The sequence below is a fragment of the Gossypium raimondii genome, chromosome 7 (genome assembly GCF_025698545.1).
Source record: "Gossypium raimondii isolate GPD5lz chromosome 7, ASM2569854v1, whole genome shotgun sequence".
NCBI lineage: Eukaryota > Viridiplantae > Streptophyta > Magnoliopsida > Malvales > Malvaceae > Gossypium > Gossypium raimondii.
The window spans coordinates 22,108,498-22,131,061 of record NC_068571.1 but is presented as its reverse complement, the minus strand read 5'-3'; the positions used below and the strand labels follow the sequence as shown (position 1 = coordinate 22,131,061).

General features: G+C 33.1%; 1 protein-coding gene across 2 annotated transcripts; it reads left to right on the top strand.

The window, feature by feature from the left end:
• The first annotated feature begins 307 nt into the window (after positions 1–307).
• Positions 308–10,681, top strand: LOC105784676 (AUGMIN subunit 3). 2 transcript variants are annotated; one of them, XM_012610583.2, is made up of 18 exons: positions 308–621; positions 724–760; positions 842–945; positions 1,216–1,411; positions 1,675–1,741; positions 2,204–2,307; positions 3,674–3,758; positions 4,809–4,863; positions 5,238–5,369; positions 5,859–5,928; positions 7,266–7,323; positions 7,432–7,487; positions 8,062–8,214; positions 8,927–9,038; positions 9,145–9,286; positions 9,429–9,504; positions 9,654–9,749; positions 10,295–10,681. In XM_012610583.2, the coding sequence occupies exons 1-18, from the start codon at positions 446–448 to the stop codon at positions 10,424–10,426; spliced, it is 1,851 nt and encodes a 616-aa protein (XP_012466037.1). In that variant the 5' UTR covers positions 308–445; the 3' UTR covers positions 10,427–10,681. The 2 variants fall into 2 exon arrangements, with proteins under 2 accessions (XP_012466037.1, XP_012466036.1); XM_012610582.2 differs by having other exon boundaries at positions 4,806–4,863.
• Positions 10,682–22,564: the final 11,883 nt, after the last annotated feature.

The window sequence follows — 22,564 nt, the reverse complement described above, 5'->3', positions numbered from 1 at the left end:
ATATCAAGAGTCGCAAATACGGTTTTGGTAAGATTCAACATTATTCAACCTAATATACACTTATAAAATTAAATATAAGTTTAATAATTATGCAATAAATTTTAAAAAATTAAATATAAGTTTGATTGAAATGATAAAATTAAATTATTAAAAATTATAACACTTATAAAATTATTCTAAAATTTCTATAAAGTAATAATATAATATGTTTCATAAAATATTGAATATTAGTATGCGAGTGGAGATTAAAAAATAAAATGCTTTCTTACAGGCTAAAATGGTTTTCATTTTATTTTTATTAATAGGATTTTAATTTATGTATTATTTTCAGGGAGGCCGGCGCCAAAACAACCCTTCTCTCTGTTTCTCACAAAATGAAAGTTTGAAACTAACAACATTTTTGAAATGAAGATAAAGATCTGAGAGAGTGAGAGAGGAAGTGAAAATGAGTGGGGCGAGACTATGCACATTACTAGGGGATTTGGGATACGAAGGGGCAGAGAAATTGGACCCCGATAGCTTCGAATGGCCTTTCCAATACGACGACACCCGTCCCATCCTTGACTGGATCTGCTCCTCCCTCCGCCCTTCCAATGTCCTCTCCCTCTCCCAACTCTCCCTGTCAGTTCCCTTTCTATTTCTCCTTTTTCTTTAGGAATAAGCATCGATAGATTAAACCTTCTTTTAGGTTATCATTGACGGGATCAATTTCAATTTGTGCAGGTATGAGCAAATCGTACAAGAAGGGAAGCTGTTGGAGGTAAATTTTGCTTCATTTCCTCTTCTTTTTTCTGCAAATTTCGGGCTTAGCCATTAATATCGGTTTATTATAATGAAATAGGGGGAAGACTTGGACTTTGCTTATGATAGCATTTCGGCCTTCTCGTCGAGGAGGGACAACCAGGAGGCGGTTTTTGGAGCTGAAGAAGGATTGAAAGATATTAGGTATTCTTTCACTTTCTCTCTCTGCACTGCACACATGCTTCACATTGCCTCATTATTGTTGTTTCCTTAGCATCCTTTTTTTTCCCCTGTTATTTAACCTGTTATTTAAAGAGGTTAAGCATAATACAAGTCAAGCTTAAGCTGACAACCCTGAATGCATCATTCTTGATATAGCTTTTTTAGAGAGGATTCTATGTGCGTACTCCAGGAAGCGAAAGAATTCTTTAATTATATTCATGTTATACTGATGGATTTCTTTTTTGTCTTTAGGGATGCAACTGTAGCATATAAAGCTGAAGCTTTAGAGCTACAGAAACAACTTAGGCATTTGCAGTCTCAGTTTGACATGCTTACAGGTCAGGCTTCAGCTTTGATCCAAGGCAGACGAGCACGGGTTGCAGCAACATCTGCTGCTAATGGACACCTTACAACCATAGATGATAGTCTCTCGGGAAGGAACTTGCAGGTAAGTAAATCTAGGGAATCTCTAATTACTTTAAATGTTTGAAACATATTATGTTCAAATTTGATCAAAGTGAGGTGGAAGGTATTTCTCTGAGTTGTTTATGCTGCATTACATGGCTTCACAGCACCGAGTATAAAAGGATTAACATGAAAATTTAATATCAAAAGCTATCCTTTTATTTACATTGCTTTCTTCTCGGAGGATACTGTTTATCTGCTTTAACATCGAAGGAGTGGTCTTCTTTTTGTGTGTGTGTGATTTAGATGAATGAAGTTCTTGGAAAAATAGCATCTACAGCACAAGAGCTGGCGCATTACCATTCTGGAGATGGTACTGTTTTTATTATTTTCTTTCCATCAGAGATGTTAGATTCTATGCTGTTATGTTCTTTTTCAAAACAATGCATTTGTTTTTACCCAATTGTGTAAGAGGGTAAGCCCGCTTTGGGTTTGACTTGGATGAAGAAAGACTGATCTTAACCCAGCCTAGTCAATAACCTCCTCCCTCTTCCCTTTTTCCCATTTGGAAACCTATCATTTTGCATGGGTTACTTTGAATATCATTAGCCTGCTGCATTTGGTTTGTAACTTTTGGTGTGTATTTTGGTTCTTTCCATGGTGATAAATGAACGTTAGCCTTTGTTGGTTCTCAAAAACTATGTCAAATAACAAATAGATATAGGAGCCTGAGGTAATGTGTGCCTAGCATTAGGGGAATGTAAGAGTGGAGGGAAACTTTTCTTAGTTGCTTGCACCTTGTTGATGAACATTTACTCATGATGTGTACATGCAGAGGAAGGCATCTACTTAGCTTATTCTGACTTCCATCCGTACTTGGTTGGAGATTCATCCTGCATAATGGAGTTAAATCAGTGGTTTGCTAAGCAACTAGACACGGTATGATCTGGAAATGCCATTTTTAAATCTCGTTTCTTTCTGCTGCAGAGTCTTCAATAATTTTATCATTGACCTTTAAGAGTTTCTGTTAAGCACCAATTTTTCCCCAAAGTATAAAACTAAGGGGAAGAAATTCTTTGAAAAAGATTTTGGGAGAGATAATGTAAGAGTTTGAGGCAGAAAAGAAATTCCACCCCAAAGGAGAGTAACAAAATGTAGCATTTTGAGCAGATTGTATATCATATATTACCAGATTATTTAGATTGTATTTAAATAGTTCACCCAAGCATTTTACTTTACTGTAAGCTTACTCATGTGACTATGCTTACTCAATATCTGATTATCATGAGTTTTCTCACGTTCTGTAGCAATGATGTTAATTTTAATTCCTCTAATGCATGTACATGGACACAGTTTTGTGAAGTATATAGTGGGGCAGCTCACAAACTGAAACGCTTGCATATACATTTCCATCAGCCTCTTGTCCCCTTATGGCAAAAAAAGTTCTAGTTTGTACTTTAGACATTATTATTTCTGGCCACCTGAATATAATATGATGTATCCCTACCTTTTGCGCTTATGCCAAATTAGTGCTGGTTACCTTCTTGTTTCTGAAGCATTTGCACTAGGAGTTGATTAGTGAATAAGGCAAAGCATCAGTTGCTAATTTATAGGAGTTTAATTTCTTAGAATGCATCACTCAATCTTGTGAGCTTGTAGTGATCAGAGGGCATCAAAGCTGCTGATAGTTTTTATTACTTTTGGTCTTCAGGGCTGATTGGCTGTATTCAGTCTTCATGCTGCTACTTGTGATAATAATTCATTTGGTAAACTGTTTGGTCTAAAATTTATCTGATATGCTCATTAGAAGAGCTAAACCCAAAGCTGTGGAGAATGGGACAGCAAACATCTAATATGTTAGAAATCCTGTCTTCGTCTCCTTCATTAGGCATTGGAGCTGCCCTAGGATTGGGCATTAGTGACTTCCATATTTGATACTATGGACCTCTGCCCTCATTTCAATTCTAGCAACGCAGTATTTCCTCTACAGCTCTTTTTGTGGGTTACTATCTCTGTGAGGTGTCTTGCTACTTTTTATGTCTTTACTTGGGTTTAAGTTTTCTTGCATTTTTTTATCATATTATGAAATACCATTGGATTCTTGGTAGTCATTGACTGTGGCTTTATATGCTTTTTTGTAACTAAGTTTCATTTTCCTAGCAATGCTTAATCCTCCAACTAATATAAGTTAAACTTTGGCTTACCAAGGGTTTTTGTCTTGAACAGTTTATCTTATCTTTAGATACGGAGGCTTCTATATTTTTATTTTATTAATTTTGTTGACTCAATTAGTAATTAAACTCAGGTTCCTTTTCGATTGGTTGCTGAAGAGGGTAAATCAAAATGCTCCTGGGTTAGTCTTGATGATGTCTCAAACAGCTTAGTAAGAGGTACTCTGTACTGTTGCTCTTAGAGTAAAGCTCTTTGGTTTCCTTTTAGGAAATGGTATGCTCATTTTTTTAGGCCAACAGCAATGGTTTACTTTAGATTCAAGGAATAATTATTTCTTTTATTTATTCTTATTTGTCTATTCACTGCTATTTCATAAATTTATTGTTGAATGAATAATCATCAGAACCTGTTCCTGGATAATCTTTCTAGTGGAAAATGGGAAAGTCTTTCTCTTGTCTTGTAGTGCCTTTAATCTAATTCGTTTGTCCTTGTCTTCTTGTTTCTTTTATCTTTACTCATCTCACCAGAGGGGTCTTTCTTTTTACTGTATGTTCCTAGTATTATTTGAAATGATGAAGCATATCCTTTTTCTGTTAAAAAGACTAATGTTTATAATGAGTATCAGCTGCTGCTTTTTTAAAGTCTCTTTGAGTGGTAAAACTTATAAGTATCTCATTACAAAATAATCAAAAGCATTGTACAAACAGTAACAACTGGCTTTGTGAAATGGCTTGCTTCTTCTTAAAAAAGGGTGGGGGGTTATGTATGTAACTTAAGGTTCTACCTTCTTAAAAATTTCCTTTAGTTATTTTTCTGTTTTAACTTAACTTTCTATTAGAGGAATATGATTCATTGAATGTATATATATACATCTGTTATTTCTAACATCTTGCTTGTTTGTCGTAAATTATTCCCTATGCTACTCATCTAAGTAGAACATTTGGAAGCCTCTTTCAATTTCTTATACATGATTCGATGCAAAAGCTTAATTAAAGGAAGAATTTGATAGTATTCTGTTATGTGCTTTGCAAGTCATGCTAAATGTACTAGCTTTTGTTTTTAGATTGTACTTTTAACTTTTGAGAAAATGATGTACATGCAAAGGTATGAAGAAAATGATGTCATGCACACATACTATAAAGATAGCAGTGTATTGACTTAATGTAGCTGTGCCAGATTATGTAGTCTTAGTTTTATTTAGTAACACATGAACTGGTGAACTTACAAGTTTTTTTTGACTTTTTTCTCTTATTATCTTAATGCAGCAGATCTAGAAAAGTCCCATCATCAACGTGTATCTGAATTGCAGAGGCTTCGCTCCATGTATGCTCTTTCCTTTTTCTTTAAGCCTTATAGCTTTCTAAATATTCTTTTTTAATCTTGATTTTTAACTTGTTGCTGTTCAACTAATTTAATTATTTGAATGTTAGTGATTGCTGGAGGAAATTTTGGTTCATAGGAGTTAGGGGAAATTTTTTTTTTTCTCTCCATATTGCATTTACTTTTATTACAATAAAAAGTAGAACGATTATTGCGACAAATTATTTTCTTACACTTGCACCAAGTTATATAGAGGTTAAAAAGCATAAACAGATAAAAACAAGTTTGGTTATAGCAATTGAGATGAGCTCTTCAGTAGCATGTCATATTGATGTGGCAGTGATGTTAATTTAAATTTATTGGTCATTATTTGACAGATTCGGAACAAGTGAAAGACAATGGGTAGAAGCCCAGGTTGAGAATGCCAAGCAGCAAGCCATTCTCATGGCGCTTAAATCTCAAATATCATCAGATGAAGCTCATATTCATCTTGATCTTCATTCCCTTAGGTAAGCTTTTACATTTCATGAGTTAATTCATTATTTTTATGGAAGCGTAGTGTACAAATTACAGAACTTTGTGTTCTCATTAACCATAATTATTGATTAGTGCATCCATCATGCAATGCAAGTGACCTTGTAAAGAAACACCTTTGTTGTCTTCAAATGAACTTTGTTGCACTGAGAAATGCCTTTGATCTGTGTTAAGGGAATCCAGATGCTGGTCTCAGCAAGATTTGGTAAAAAAGAAAATCAGTTAAAAAGAAATTTTGTTCTAAACTACCCATCCCAACCCTAAAATTATAATCAAATGTTTATATAGACTTAATTATCACTTTATTATCATACGACTAAGAAATATTCTCCTTTTTAAAAGTAGCTTCTAAAAGGCTTAAGTTTCTTAAGGCTGTGGGTCATCATCCCTGGAAAGAGTTATAGAAATGTTCCTACTTATTATGATGTTACGTACTCTTATGTTATGTTGATTATGATATGCAGAAGAAAGCATGCTGAGTTGGTGGGAGAGGTTTCAAACCTTTATCACAAAGAAGAGAAGTTATTAACTGAGGTTTGTTTGTGTATTTTTATTTCCGTTTTTTTGCATTTCTTGACTTTACCTAAATCTTTTACATAAGTAGTTGTTCCCTGCCATACCCGTGTTCCCAATGAATAACATTTGTTAGAGTACATTTTTGTCAAGTTTTCACTCATGTTTATTCCAATTTCATTACATAAATTCTCCATTAAAATTTTTCATGATGCTGATACCAAAATATTATCCGCAAAACAACCTTAGTTGATTTTGGAATTTATTAAGGCATTTATTAATGTTTTCATCAAGGACCTTTTTATGGGATTGTCTAGTCATGCTGCTTTCCTGAAAACACTAGATTTAAAATGTGTTTTGGTGTTATAAACAAAATCTTTATCCAATAAGTATATTAAACGTCCTATGCTACTAAAAACCCTAATAAATGAAGATTTAAGTTTGATTTGTCCTTTCTCTTGATGTACTTGATACTTATTAAACTGAGCTGATTTAGAGAAATCCTTACAGAGGCAGAATGCTAGATGAAAGGATGGTTTTCTTCTTGTCTTTTTAATTGCATGTGGAGTTTAGAAATTTAGGATTATGGCAATGTCCATTCCTGAGCATGGAATCAGAAATGTGAGGCTTGACTATATGGAATAAAAATTAATGGTCTGTTTTGTGGTTGCTAGAGATGGAAAGTGGTTCTGGGGAAACTGTAATTTGGTAAGAGACCAATAGGAAAGTTGCTATTTCTCTGATTATGGTTTCTGCATTGGCTTATGCAACTATTATGATTGTATGCAAGACTAAGAGAATAGTCTTTACAGTCTGATGGAATGGCAAGTTATGAAATTTAGGATATTAATGATGCATCCAGTAGAAATGATGATTAATATGTCAGCAAGTGTTTTTTAACTGGTTTTGGAAACAGGGTTTTGGTGTTTTAAGGTAGTGCTGAATGGTTTAATAAAACTTCAAGTAATGGTTCTTTGGTAATGATGAAAAGGATTTCAAGATCAGTAGTGTTTTTGGTGTTAGTGGCAGTGGTTTCAGCATAAGGGGTTTCATGAGATGTTAAGTGGTGTTATCTGTCATCAGTTATGTTTTGGGCTGGTTGTGACTTTATAATCAAGTTTGGCCGCTTTGTGTTGACTGTTGGTATTATATTGATGCTTAATTATATATAGACTTAAATCTTGTGTGATATTGGTGTGCCCCATTTGAGATGTTCAAGAACATGAGCTAAAATATGGTGGTGTACTGGTAAAAGAGATGATGTTATATATATTCAATATGTGCTAATCTTTTTGTTGGAGTTCAGGTATTTACTTAAGCTGACTCTCTTATTTTTCATTTCCACCTTCCTTTTCCAGACTATTCCAGATCTTTGCTGGGAGCTGGCGCAACTCCAGGACACATACATTTTGCAAGGTATAGTTTCCTTGCCTTTCTTTTTGAGAACTGAAAGCAGAAGGTAAATGGTTGCGTCACTGTGATCACCCTGTCGATTAATGTTGTGTTAAATTTATCCGCTTTTAGGTGATTATGATCTAAAGGTTATGCGGCAAGAGTTCTATATTAGCAGACAAAAGGCGGTATGTTTGGCTACTCTGCAAAAGTTTTAATTTAATTATATCTTGCTTGGACTTTTTTTCCATAAAAAGGCATAACCCAAATTTTTATGGCGATGGATCTCATGCTTCTTAGTTTTTATTTGAGATATAATGCATTTAGCTAAGGTGAGAAACTAAGAACAGTCATGTAGAATAATCACCATTTTACAGTGCCTGTTAACAAAAGAAAATGTTCCTTTGACATATCAGTGGCGTTCAATCATGTCAACTGTTGGGTTAGATTTGATGCTTCTTTGTTAGAAAACATAGCAGTTCTCTGGTAACATTTAAGTTGGATAACTTTTCCAGTTAAAGAATTTGTATTTTAGAGTGCATTCTGATTAAATATGTTTGAAATGTTACTGTGATAACAGACAAGTATAAAGTTCTGGTTTTTACTAGCGTCACAACCACTTGAAGCAATAATCACGAGTTGTTTAAAGCTGGCCCATCCACCCTCACTCTTTTTAGTTATACATGGTTTTTTGAAGTAATGAAAATTTTAAAACTTTAAGTTCATCTCCAAATTTATAGCATTCTCAATTTCCTTTCGCAGTTTATCAATCATCTGATCAATCATCTTGCAAGGCATCAGCTCTTAAAAATAGCTTGTCAATTGGAAAAGAAGAATATGCTTGGAGCATATTCATTGCTTAAAGTTATCGAGTCAGAGCTTCAGGCATACCTGTCAGCAACCAAAGGCCGGGTGGTATGTTGGATCTTACGGGTGGTCTGTGTTTTGTTTATGTGCACCTTATATTTCCATCAGTGTTCATATGTATGCGTATATATATCATGATTTCCAAAGGGAATACATCTATCACTTCTAACTTGTCACTTCCTGCTCTTCTACTTTGCAATTCTACTAATTGCGATGTTACACTATTGATCCATGTTAGTGTCTAACCTTAAGTGATAGAGGTTGAATTGGAATCTCTATTTGTTGGTTCATGCTGGGTTGAAATTCTACCGACAAGGTAAGTTAATTTTTTACTTTGACTGATATTCGAAAGAATAACGGAAAGAGCACTATCAACTCCAAATTATTTAGCATTATTATGAAGACGGGATTAAGAAAAAAAGGTGTTTCATTAAAATTCCTATACGGTCCTTAGCTTCTTGGTCAATCTTTTCCTCTGTTTTTCTTGTCTTTTGTTTTATTACTGTTTTGAAGGGGGATTAGTACTTTGGACATTCTCATTTAGTACACTACAGGTGTTGCTACCAAGGAGGCTAATTCTCAGCTACTAGTTAAAAAGTTCTTTGATATTGAATCTAGAGACTGTTTTTTCAGATGTTCTACTTGGATCCATTTGCTTTGCATCCTGATTCAAAGCTACATGGAATAGTATTCTTTCCTGGATACTGTTTGAGATTTCCTTGGAAATCCTAACATTAGAAAGATGTTTATTATCATTTAGGGGCGTTGCTTGGCACTAATTCAAGCTGCGTCTGAGGTCCAAGAGCAAGGTGCCGTGGATGATCGAGACACTTTTCTGCATGGTGTTAGAGACCTTTTAAGTATCCATTCAAGTAATGTCCCCATCCTTACATATTTAGACCAGATTATTGTTTATATATGGGGTTTTTGTTTAGTGAGAGGATTTTGATTTGTGGTTGCTTTTGGCATTTCCTTTAGATGCACAGGCTGGTTTATCAACATACGTATCTGCTCCTGGCATTGTACAGCAAATATCTGGTCTACATTCAGACTTGATGGCTCTTCAATCTGACCTTGAGAATTCTCTTCCAGAGGACAGAAATAGATGCATCAATGAGCTGTGAGTTGCTCTATTTTTGCTTGTATTTTAGAATTTGTCTTCAGCATTACTATTGGAAACACAGTTAAATACATTCTGAATTAGAATTGTGTTTGATGAATCTTGAGTTTCTGGTAGTCATATCTTTTCTTTATTGTGCCAGGTGCACTCTGATTCAAAGTCTGCAGCAATTATTATTTGCATCTTCAACAACTGCTCAACCAATATTGACACCTCGGGTATATCCAACAATTTATGCAAAAGCTGTGTCCATTTCCCCCTTCATTTCCACTTGAAGCATGGTTCTGTTATTATCATAGTCTTGTTATTTCTTTCATTTAATGATAAAATTAATGTGCTTTGCTAACATTTTGATTCCCTCTTTTAGCCTCTAATGAAAGAGCTGGATGAAATGGAAAAGATAAATGCAAAACTCTCTGCTGCAGTAGAGGAGGTTACGCTTGAACATTGCAAGAAGAATGAGGTAATTGGAGTTATTAAAGCAGTTTTCCTCATGGATGAATTCTTGCATATCACTTCATATGATTACAACCATTTTTGAGTTCCCATTCCAATCTACTCAAGAACATATAATTATTTTGAGGTTAGTGTTACGTGAGTTTAACATATAGACTAGATTCACATGATGGCATACAATCTTTTGAGAAGTCCTCTAAACCGGTGGTCTGAAGATTTAGGCTGGCACCAAAAACCTATTGAATGAAAGTTTTATTTGTGTGGTCGTATTGCATATGCACCAATATTTAAAATGCAGCTGTTTGCTAAACTCAATTATATGCAGCTCTGAAAATTTCAGTATCATATGCATTGGTTAAGTCCAAGTCTAACACTTATGTATATCACATTCTGAAATAGATATAGAGATATAAAAAGATTGAGCAAATCCGTGTTAGGCTTGTAGCTTATTTTAATAAAATGTTTATGGCATAACATTCCAAACATTCAGCTTGAAACATACCAACCCAAGCAATTATCTACTTTTTATCAATTTATGGGTGGGAAATGCAGATTGTAAAACATCATTCCCAAGAGGTTGGACTTCAAAGGAGCGTGTTTGTGGACTTCTTTTGCAATCCGGAGCGATTGAGGAGCCAAGTAAGAGAATTGACTGCTCGGGTTCGAGCTTTGCAAGATTCCTAATCCTTTTCTCTTATAAGGTGCATTTGAGATGAAGAATAATAGTTGGTTTTTATGAGAGTTTGATTTGTAAAAATCTGATTGCTATGTTTAGTTATCACCTTTTGGTTTGAATTTTATGATCACAAGTCTTTTTCCTTTTTTAAAGGAAACTATGTTGTATCTGAAAATTGTATGTGATTATAGTTACTTTCATATGCAAGGCTTTAGAAAAAGTTTTACTTCTACAATAACAAATCTATTTTCTGATTATAATTATTTTATTGTTCTAGTCTCAAAATAACAAGAAGATGTAGTACCAAATTTCAATTTCTAATAAAAGTGTAGTGACAAATTTATCCTTCAATAAAAGAATGTACAGAATGAACATTGAGCAGCAGTTGCTATTTTACAACCAGGTATGATGTAGATGGCCACCAGACAAAGAGACTCAGTTCTGAGTTGCACTGTTGCAGACTCAGTTTTGACTTTTGAGTTGCCACTTTTTCTCCCTGATTTGCTGGACACTCTGTTCTTCAATAGATTTAGAGTGGGCGTGAGAGGTAAAACACCACATTTATTAACACTCAATGCCCGAAGAAGCTTATCACTTACGTTCTTTATTTAATTTACTGCTGCACTCTGAATTTTCATTAAATATGCCTAGTGACTACCCAATTACAGTTTCAACTTAAAGCACATTGAAGCAGTCACATGTCATTGGTCATTTATTGAATCTTCAAATGAGGTGAGAAAAGTAATTATAGACTTTCAGGTCGGAACTTCAAAATTGTTAGATGTGTAGATTCTTTTTCTTGGTTCACTAAAATGTTGACAAACCTAGACGAAAAAGAAGGGAAAAAAAACTGAGTCAATTTAGCAGACTAATTTTTAGCCAAAATCAACACTGGTGCCATATTCTTTGATAGAAGTAATGACCTTGTAAATTATAATTACATTCTTTTTTGAATTTTCTTTCACAAATTCTATCTACGTGGTTGAAAGAATGTGCAAACAGTTTTTTTCCTAAACTTCGTTTTTGTATTAATTAGGGTGAGAAGCTGGATTCAACTCAAAAAAATTGAAAAAAATTATAAATTTTGAGTTAATCAAGTTATCTGGTTTTTTCGAGTCAATTCGAATAAGTAATTCAGTTTTTTGAGTTCGAGTCAAGTTGAATTTTATAATTCAAATTACTCAAATAACGGATTGGTGTAAATATCTATTTGGTCCTTTTCAATTTCCAAAATGAGCAAGTTGGTCTCTTTCAACAAAAAGAAATACAAAAAAGTTCAAAATAAATTTCAAAAATACAAATATTTATAAAAATTCCAAAATTTCATAATTTAAAAATTCTGAAAAACAAAACTAAAGAATATATAAAAAGTAAATTATCAATTCAAGTTTATCATACTAAAGTATCTTATTTTCTCTTATTTTACTTTAAAAGAGTTTTTAAATATATATTGTTTCAAATTTATGTACTCTAATATGAAATTAGTTATATTCTAACAAGATTTTATTTTGACATGTTTAGTTTTTTTCAATTTAACTCAAATAATTTCACTCGATTTGACCCGACACGAAAATAATTCATATCGAATTAAGATGATAAAATAAAACTCGTCAACTCGATTAACTCAAAATTTTTCACTTAATTTGATCAAACACTCACCCTAATATAAACTAGAATTTTTGTTTGGTGAAGGTATAAACTAGAACTTTAAATTCATTATGAGTTCAATAAAAGTTAAACAAATTCATGACATTGAAATATTAAAAACATAATCCTTACAAGTTTCTATTATCTTATACTATTAACACTAATATATTTATACTATTATTTAAATCCCTAATTGAGTTGGTATCATGAGTTAACCTCAGTATCAATTCGATTAAATAAATTACAAAATGTCATTCAAGAACTAAATTAAGTTATATTATTTGAGGGTACTTTAGTCTTTTATTTTAACAAAAATCAATAAGAAATTAAAATATGTATATGTTATAATTTGAACCCACACCAATTAAATTTGTAAAACCTTTAATTTACCACATAACTAAAACTTCATTTTAATATATTTATTTTAATATGCACAATTTATTATCTCTATTAGTTGTATATATTAATAATGTTGTTAATTGAGTTGGTGCCATAAGTCAACTTGACACTAACTCACGGTTGATTACAACACTATGATAAATGATTGTAGTGCATTTAGTATTGTTAATATGATGTATTTATGTGTTTTTAAGGTGATGTATTTATATATTTAAATTTTATTTTACTCACAATTTAATCTAATTTTTTATTTTAATATCATATATATTTCATATGTTATTATGATTAATTAGTTTCAAATCATACATTTCATTATTTATTGTATGTTATTTTAAACATAAATCAGTAGTTTTCTTATGCATATGCATGTGATAAAATTTCTAATATTATAATAAAACAATTCATTAAATTTAATGTCATGAGTCAAATTACACTAAAAAATAAAAACTTAGATAATGATAATCATGTACAACAAAGTGAAATTAAGTGTGATTCTCTTTATTTATGAGATATGGGATCGAAAAGGTTTATAGATCAATATCTCTACATTATTCTATTCCATAATATGTGATTTGGTTAGGGCAAAATTCTAAAACCTATTTTGATCACACTATATTGAAGACACAATTTACGATTTTAAGTGTGGAATTAAGAGAGTTTAGTCTATTTAGTGTGGGGAATATTAGTGAGTGAAAGTACTATATATATACAAACTGTGTTATTAATTTGTGCTAAACTTTTATTGCGGAAAGTTTTAGTGGGAAGGTTCTTTTATTACAATTGTATAGGAATGAAGCTATAACGAATATGAGCGAGATTGAGCTTAAAACATTTCTTGTACTATGAAGATTATAGTGGATTCTACTCTGAATAAGGTCTTTCAAAAGTAAAATTAGATTCCTCTCTAAATGAAATCTTATAAAAATAGGATTAGATCCTGTAAAAATAGAATGTCGGTAATGATAATATATCATAAAGAAAAAAAAAGAAATAAAAATAAAGAACACACATATTTTACGTGGAAACCCTTTCGGGAAAAAAAAACCACTGGCAGAGGAGAAGAAAATTCACTATGTCGAATTCGAATGATTACAAGAGGAGTAGACTATGTCTATTTATAGGCTTGTAAAACCATATTCTAATAGGAGTGTAGTAAGATTGAAACACCTTATTCTAATCAATATCAAATAGATGGAGTTTAATAAGGTTTAAAAAACCTTATTCTAAAAATAAAATAAAAGAAGTATAATTCTATAGAGATTTTACTTTTATTTTATTTTGCCATTGTATTTGATTTAAATAAAGATTCGGGTCACTTAATTCTAACAATCTCCACCTTGACATGAATTCTTAATGAACAAGTTATTCATCGCGAACTCTCAACGAACAAATTCTCCACCTCTTCCATAAAACCCCTTAAGGGTCTAACTTTAACAATGAACACCAACCAAGTCTAAGCAATGCTCAAACTTGGTTATAGGAAGTGACTTAGTCATCATATCTGCAGGATTTTCATGAGTACTAATTTTGCTCACAACAATATCACCACAAGCAATAATATCACGAACAAAATGATACCGAACATCAATGTGTTTTGTTCTCTCATGAAACATTTGATCTTTTGTAAGGAAGATGACACTCTGATTGTCACAAAATACTGTATTGATTTGAAGGTCTTCATTGAGTTCACTAAAGAGTCCCTTCAACCAAATAGCTTCTTTACAAGCCTCAGTAATCGCCATGTACTCAGCTTCAGTGGTAGACAAAGCGACTGTAGTTTGTAAAGTGACTTTCCAACTGATTGCACAACCTCCGATTGTAAAGACATAACCCGTGAGAGATTTTCTTCTATTGAGGTCTCCAGCAAAACCAGCATCAACATACCCAATGACTCCATCTCTAGTTCTTCCAAACTGTAAGCAAACATCAGTAGTACCTCGTAAGTATAGTAAAACCCACTGAACTACTTTCCAATGTTCTTTACCGAGATTCACCATGTATCTACTAACTGCACTGACTGCATATGATAAATCTGGACGTGAACAAACCATGGCATACATGAGAGATCCCACTACACTAGAGTATGGAACATGTGACATGTACTCAATCTCATCATCTGATTGTGGAGACAAAGCCGATGAAAGTCTGAAATGGGCTGCTAAAGAAGTACTAACAGGCTTAGCATTCTGCATATTGAATCTGCAGAGAACTTTCTCAATGTACCCCTTCTGACTTAGGTACAATTTACTTGTTTTTCTATCTCTGAGAATCTCCATACCAAGTATCTTCTTTGTTGGTCCCAAATCTTTCATCTCAAATTCTTTACTTAGTTGGGCTTTGACCTTTCTTATCTCTCTTTTATCTTTCGCTGCTATCAACATGTCATCAACATAAAGGAGTAGATACATAAAAGAACCATCACTGTTTTTCTTAAAGTAAACATAACTGTCAAAGCTATTTCTTTTAAAATCATTAGACGTTATAAAGGAATCAAACCTTTTGTATCACTGTTTTGGTGACTGTTTCAAACCGTAAAGGGACTTTTTCAGCAAGCAAACATAGTCCTTTTTTTCTAAGACTGTAAAACCCTCTAGTTGTTGCATGTAAATATCCTCCTCCAGTTCTCCATGCAAAAATGTAGTTTTTACATCTAACTGCTCAAGCTCCAAATCATGCATGGCCACAATACCAAGCAAAGCTCGAATCGAACTATGCTTCACAACTGGGGAGAACACATCTGTGAAGTCCACTCCTGGAATTTGGTTGTAACCCTTGCAACAAGCCTTACTTTATATTTGGGTTTTTCAACTCTTGGAGTCCCATTTTTCTTCTTAAACACCTATTTACAACGAACAACCTTTTTACCTTTAGGAAGTTACACAAGATCCCATGTTTTATTTTTGCGTAGTGATTCTATCTCTTATTGCATAGCAAACATCCACTTTTCTGAGTTTTTACAACTAACCGCCTTAGAATAATTAGATGGTTCTTGGTTTGCATCTATATCTTCAGCCACATTTAAAGCATAAGCAACTAGATCAGCCTCGGCATACTTCTTTAGAGGTTTAATTTCTCTTCTAGTTCTGTTTTTGGCGACAGAGTATTATGGTGAAGAAACAACTCTATTTTGAATTTTTGTACTGGCTTCAGTAGTCGACTCTGTTGTAGATTCTGGATTAATCTGATGCTCTACCTGCTTTTGATTTTCTTTATTCAGGAGTTTCATCAAAAACAACATCTCTGCTAATCACAACTTTTCTACTTTCAGGACACCATAACTTATACCCTTTTACACCAGCTTTATAACCAAGAAAAACACATTTAATGGATCTCAGTTCCAATTTTCCATTATCAACATGAGCATACGCAGGACAACCAAAGATCTTTAAATCAGAATAGTTAGTAGGATTACCATATCATACCTCTTGTGAAGTCTTTTTCTCAATTGCAACGGATGGAGATTGGTTGATAAAAAAATATGCAGTAGAGGCTACTTCGGCCCAAAATGACTTTGTTAAGTTGGCATTTGACAACATACTTCGAACCTTCTCTATGATCGTTCTATTAATTCGTTCTGCAACGTTATTTTTCTATGGAGTATGACGAACTGTCAAGTGTCTCACGATCCCTTCTGTCTTGCATAGTTTATTAAACTCATTAGAACAGAACTCTAAGTCATTGTCTGTGTGAAGATATTTTATTTGCTTTCCCGTTTATTTTTCAATCATGGTTTTCCAAGACTTAAATGCGAAAAACACACTGCTTTTCTGCTTCAAGAAGAATGGCCACACTTTTCTAGAAAAATCATCAATAAAAGTTAGCATATAATTAGCTCCACCTATCTAAGGCACTCTGGATGGCCTCCACAGATAAGAATGAATATACTTCAACTTCCTTTCGTGTTAGGGATTCCTCTAGTAAATCGAACTCTCTTTTGCTTCCTAAAAATGCAGTGCTCACAGAGCTTCTGTTTGCAAATTCCTTGCCCATTAAGACGTCCTTTTTTTCTCAATTCTGTCATGCCATTCTCACTCACATGCCCTAGGCGCATATGCCAAAGTTTAGTAATATCATCATCTAACAAGGAAGAGGATGCGACACTACATCACCAATAATAGTAGAACTCTGTAAAACATATAACTTGGCAGTCTTTCTCTACCCTTTCATCACAACGAGGGAACCTTTGGAAATCTTCAAAACCCCACTTTCAGCTGTGTATTTATACCCTTTTGAGTCAAGAGTACTTAACGAAATTAAATTTCTCTTCAATTCTGGAACATATCGCACATCACTAAGTGTTCTGACAACTCCATCAAACATCTTAACTTTAATTGTTCCAACACCTGCAATTCTACATGAAGCATTATTTCCCATCAAAACAACACCTTCAGACACTATTTCGTAAGTTGTAAACCAATCCCAATTGAGACTCATGTGGAAGGTGCAGCCTTAATCAAGGATCCACTCCTTGCTCACTTTAAAATTGTTGACAGAAGTGACTAGAAGTTCACCATCGCTGTAGTCTTCTACAACATCAGCCTTACCAGAATTTTCTGGTTGTTTTCCATTTTGATTCGCAGTCTCCCTTTTGATCTTGTTCTATAGCTTATAGCACTCAGATTTAATGTACCCTTTCTTCTTGCAGAAGTTACAAGTTTTACCTCTGTTTGAAGACTTCGATCTACCCTTAGATTTACCGCGAGGATTTCATTCCTGTGTCTTTCCATGATCATCATCAGCATTCCAATCTTGTCTCTCACGAACAATGAGACCTTCTCCTTGAGAGTCAGTTTTAACCACAAGATCGAATCAACTCAAAGTATTACACTATCCGAGGACATCTTTGGTAGATTTTGAATTTAACTTGGCTTATATGGCATGTAATATGATCATTTAGTCATGATTGTATGGTTCACAAGTATTTTCCAATGTGTTATGTGTTGTACTTTTGATGTGGGGGAAAGAGTAACTAGTGTGGTATGCTTGTCAAGTTCCAAGTTTAAGCATAAGTGGTCAATCATAGAATGGTAATTTTGATATGAATTAAGCAATGTATGTTAGAATTGAATGCAAGTTATTCTGAGTGAGTTGAGACTTGTGTAATGTAATTCTAGGTAGGTGAAAATGTTAAGTGTTTGAAATGTGGTGTCATTGGTGACACATTGGTTAGGCTTTAGAATGTTTGGTTTGGCATATTTTGGTTGTCACTAAAATGCATTTTGAAGTCTTATAATTATGTGGTTAGATTGGTTTAGGTACTTAAGCATTTGGATATGAAATGGGCACATTTGGGTCATTTTGTAGTACACACGACCTGAGACACAGGCTGACACGCGGTCGTGTATCACACATGGGCAACCCACACATGCGTGTTAGATGTAGGGTTCACATGGGTTGGCACACGACCTGCGACACGGCCATCTAACCCAAGTTAGTAAGTTACACGGGTGTGTGGAGTAGCCACACAACCATGTTTGGAGCTACACAGTCTGGGCCCTGTCACACGGCCTTGGACACATGGCCGTGTGACCCTTATTTTGAAATTTTTCATTTCTGTCCCAAATCTCCTATTTTTTTTTCAAATTGGTTTCTAATTCTTCCTAAACTATTTTTAAGGTCTCGTAGGCTCGATTTAAGACCCCGTAAATATATGTCTTGCTTCATTCTGAATTATTTATGAATATTGTTAATTAATTTGATGAATTGAAAGCTATTTGTTATGGAATGTTCTAAATTGTACGGTAATACTGCGTAACCCTATTTCGACGATGGAAATAGGTTACGGGTGTTACACATGAAGTGTGTCCTATCACAAAAGCGCACAAACTCATATGCAATCCAATCCTATGACATGCCAACTATATCCGACTTATCTTGACTAGGTAATAGGGTATTAATGTTCAATTCACATGACATTATTCACTATTCATCATCAATCTATCATGTAACATTAACATATTTCAACTCAATTTGTTAGCTTTAGTTTTTCAAGTATTTTGATATAACAAAAAGAATATTAAAAATCCCTACTTAAATTTGCAAAAATTGTTTATAAGTCCTGAAAATTATTTTCAAAGTGTTGGACAAAATAAAATTTTAAAAAGCATTGAATTAACTTGATTTTTAACGAGTTTTTTGAAGTCTGAAGGACTTCTATCGATACTTAGGTGGACAAGTGTCGGTAGAACTCAAGATGAAAATGACCTTAAAAAGGCTACAGAAATCTATCGGTAGAACTTCCAGTTCTACCGAAACAACTCTATGTTCTACTGATACAGCCTGGACTTTTATCGGTAGAACGCACTCCAGTAAACAAGGTAGTTTTGGCCTGGGACTTCTATCGATACCCTAGTCAAATCTACCGATATCCTCAGAGTTCTACCGTTACCTTGAAGACTTCTACCGCAACAAGTCAAAACAATAGCCAAGGTTCATCCTTTCCTGCATTTCTATTAAAACTCTGATGGCTTCTACTGATACGAGTTGAAACCACCAGAGTTCTATCGATACCTTGAGGACTTCTACCGAAACAAGTCAAGACAACAACCAAAATTCAGCATCTTTTGCACTTGTACTGATACTCTGATTGGTTCTATCGATACCAAATGAAACATTTAGAGTTCTACTGATACAAGGGAACTTATACCGATAGAACAAGTCAACGGTAATATTTTAGAAAGTCTTCTACCTATACAAGATTCATTCTACCGATACAACGAAGTTTCAAATTGTATTTAATGTTGGTTTTTATGGCTGCAATGACTTTATTTTATTTCTAACGGCTACTAATGTTCACAAGGTTGTTAGAGGACTTAAATACAAGGTCAAGGCTCCCCATTGAAGTAAAGAAAGACAAGAAACAAGTACTTAACCTCAAAGAACTCAATTTTCCAATGTTTATCAATCTTTCACTAAATATTTCTTATACACACACTTGTGGGTTAAGTTTTCTATCATTCTTTCAAGTGCTGTAATTTTATGTGAGAGTACTTAATTGTTGATTATCTACCTTTTAGAGGTATCATCTTATTCATCATTATTTTTCTCTCATTTGTGAGGTGTTACTTAATGTTTTGGGTAGAAAACCTTAAGGGGAAGTGGTTCTATCTTACCTTTAAAAAGGTAAGGTTTTCTAAGGTTAAACATTGTCCTTAAAGGTTCAAATCTAGTGGATTTGGGAAATCCTTAGTTGAGAAAAGCTAATGTAGTGGATGTAGGCAATTAATGCCAAACACTATAATTTCTTGAGTTGTTTGATTTTTGCCATTTCCCGAAAACCTTTTAAAAAGCACCAATTCACCCATCGTCTTGGTGTATTTTGATGTTAACACAATTTCATACCAATTATCACATATTAGTTAAATCATATTACTTTCTATTCTATTCAATTCAATTTAGTCACTATTTCGATATTGAATCTCAACCATAACAAATCAATTAAAATATTTCATATTTTCAGAAAAGAATCATCCCATTGACTCATCAATAAATAAAAATTCATACACAATCGAATATTTTTACCCCAAATCATAAAAGTACAAACCGAGGTTTCACGCATCACTCATCAACGATTTGTGCTTTTCCTTTCCCTCTCAGTTGTTCGATATTTTTGTTAACTATGAATAATCACAAAACATACTAAATTATCAATTTCCAGCCAAAATAGAATCAAATACCAAATTTCACATATTTTGCAATTTATTCAATTTAGTCCCTAAAATTGGGACAAGCATAACTTTCAATTTAGGGCCTCAGATTAGAATCCAATTTAACCATAACTCATTAGGGACCTTCTGTTTTCTATCCTTACCAATAATTCATAACATATTTTTATTTAATTTGATTTGGTCCCTAATGTACTAAACTAACAATTTAGCTTTACAATTTAATCATTTTTAGAATCTAAGCTTAATTTCTAACAATTTCACACCAATTTCATTCAATTCTCAATGATGAAAACTTTCAAAAACTTCAACAGTTTTAGAAATTGGTACATGGGCTAGTTAAATCAAGCTCTCATAACTTCAAATCTACAAAAATCAAAGAAAAATGGTAAGAGACTTACTTGAAATTAAGGGTCAAATATGAAACTAGGTTGAAAGCTTTTTCTTTTCTTCTCAAATGGTGGATGGTGGTTCTTTGGAAAGAAAACGATTACTTTGTCATCTTTTTCCCATTTAATTAACTTATATAGTTTGATTAATTTTAATTAAACTTAGTTAATTTACATAATCACAATTAATTAAACCATAATCCTTAATTAAATTAGGCTAATGATAATAAACATCATATCCCACTATTATCCACTTAAAATTGGGCTATTAGCCATTTTAGTCCTTTGGATAATTGCTATTTAAGTTCCTAAGCCTTAATCTAATTAAAATCTATAGCAATTAAACTTTTATAATTTAGTCCCTAAGCTAAAATTAAACACAATTTTAGCTAAATTGCTTAAATAAATTTCAATTCACCTATACCCTAACTCTGTAAATACCCTTATTTAATATTTAAGGGCTTAGTTTACGAAAATGGGTTCTCAAAGTTGCATTTTTTGACACTATTGGAAATCGAGTCATTACACTTAACATTTTATCCATTTGTTGAACTTACTTCCATATTTGGGTAAAACTTTTTTTAACATATTTTATCTCTATTTTTGAAATTTATCTCTAGTTTTGGGGATTTCTTGATGCTTTTCTTATTTTTGGATTTCTTGAAACTTTTCCTATTTTATGTTTTTCTTGAAGCTTTCTCTATTGTTTAGGTATCTTGAAGTTTTATCAACAATTTTCTCTTCAATTTTATATTATTGAAGTTTCTATCATTTTTTGGCCTCTTAAAGCTGACTCCATTTGTGGGTTTCAATAAGCTTTCCCAACACACTTCACCTCTATTTTTGGGTTTCATTAACTTTTCTTCATTTATAGGTCTCTTGAAGCTCTTTTAACACTCATATTTTGTACCTCAAATTCTATAGTCCAGATTCCATATCCACACACCTCAGATTCTGTAGTCACGACTCCATAGCCACAAGCTCAAACTCTGTTGTCATGATTTTGTAACCACGAACCTCAAATTTTAGAATAATGATTCTGTAGCCACTATTCTACATCCATAAACCTCTAATTTTTTAGTAACAATTATCCAACCGCAAACCTCGAATTCTATAATTTTTCAATGCACATAACTCAGATTCGACAATCATGATATTGTAGTCATAGACCTTAAATTCTACAAATCAAGTTCAGGCTTAAACTTCTGCTCTTGTTTTACTAGGTTGCTTTTTATTACATCTTTGCCATGTTAGTTCCTTAACAATTTCACTTATTCTATATTATTTTTGGATTCTACTTATCTCATTTTATGTTGGATTTTATCTACATGTTGTTTGTATGTTGTTTTTAGATGTAACTACCATGTTGATTATGAATCTCATATGTGGGGAGCTTTAGCTCTCTTCGTTTTTTATACAACCACCATATTGATTGTAAGTATCATATCTATGGAGCTTTGGCTCTCTTTGTGTTTGTTTTTAGATGCAAATACCATCTTGATTATGTGTATCATATTTATGGAGCTTTACCTCTCTTTCAAGTTGTTTATGGGTACAACTCTCATGTTTGTGGTTTCATTTTTATGAAGCTCTTATTCTCTTACATATTTTTTTTTCTTTTCTTCTCAAATGGTGGCAGGCCGTTTGGTCTGGACTGAGTTCAAAATTGCCTCGATTTTCTCATAAAGGAACATACACTGACTTTCGGGGTCTTGTATGACGATCCTCACATCCAAATCTGATCCATGATACCTACAACGAGTCTTTTGATTGACAAAAACGCAACAATTATTATCAATGTTCAAAATTTATTGAGGTTAACAAGAATTTCGGGAAAACTCTTAAAAGATTCAAAATTGATTTTGGAAAATTTGCTAGGACAATATTATACAAGATTTCTAGGGTTTTAACGGTGTAACGCAAAAACGATGCAAAGAACGGTTTGAATGGGGTGGAATTTGGGTTTGGGATTCAACAAATGAATTTCCTGCAAAAGAATATGAAAATTTATGAAAAAGAAAAAGTGAGAAATAAAATATAAAAGATG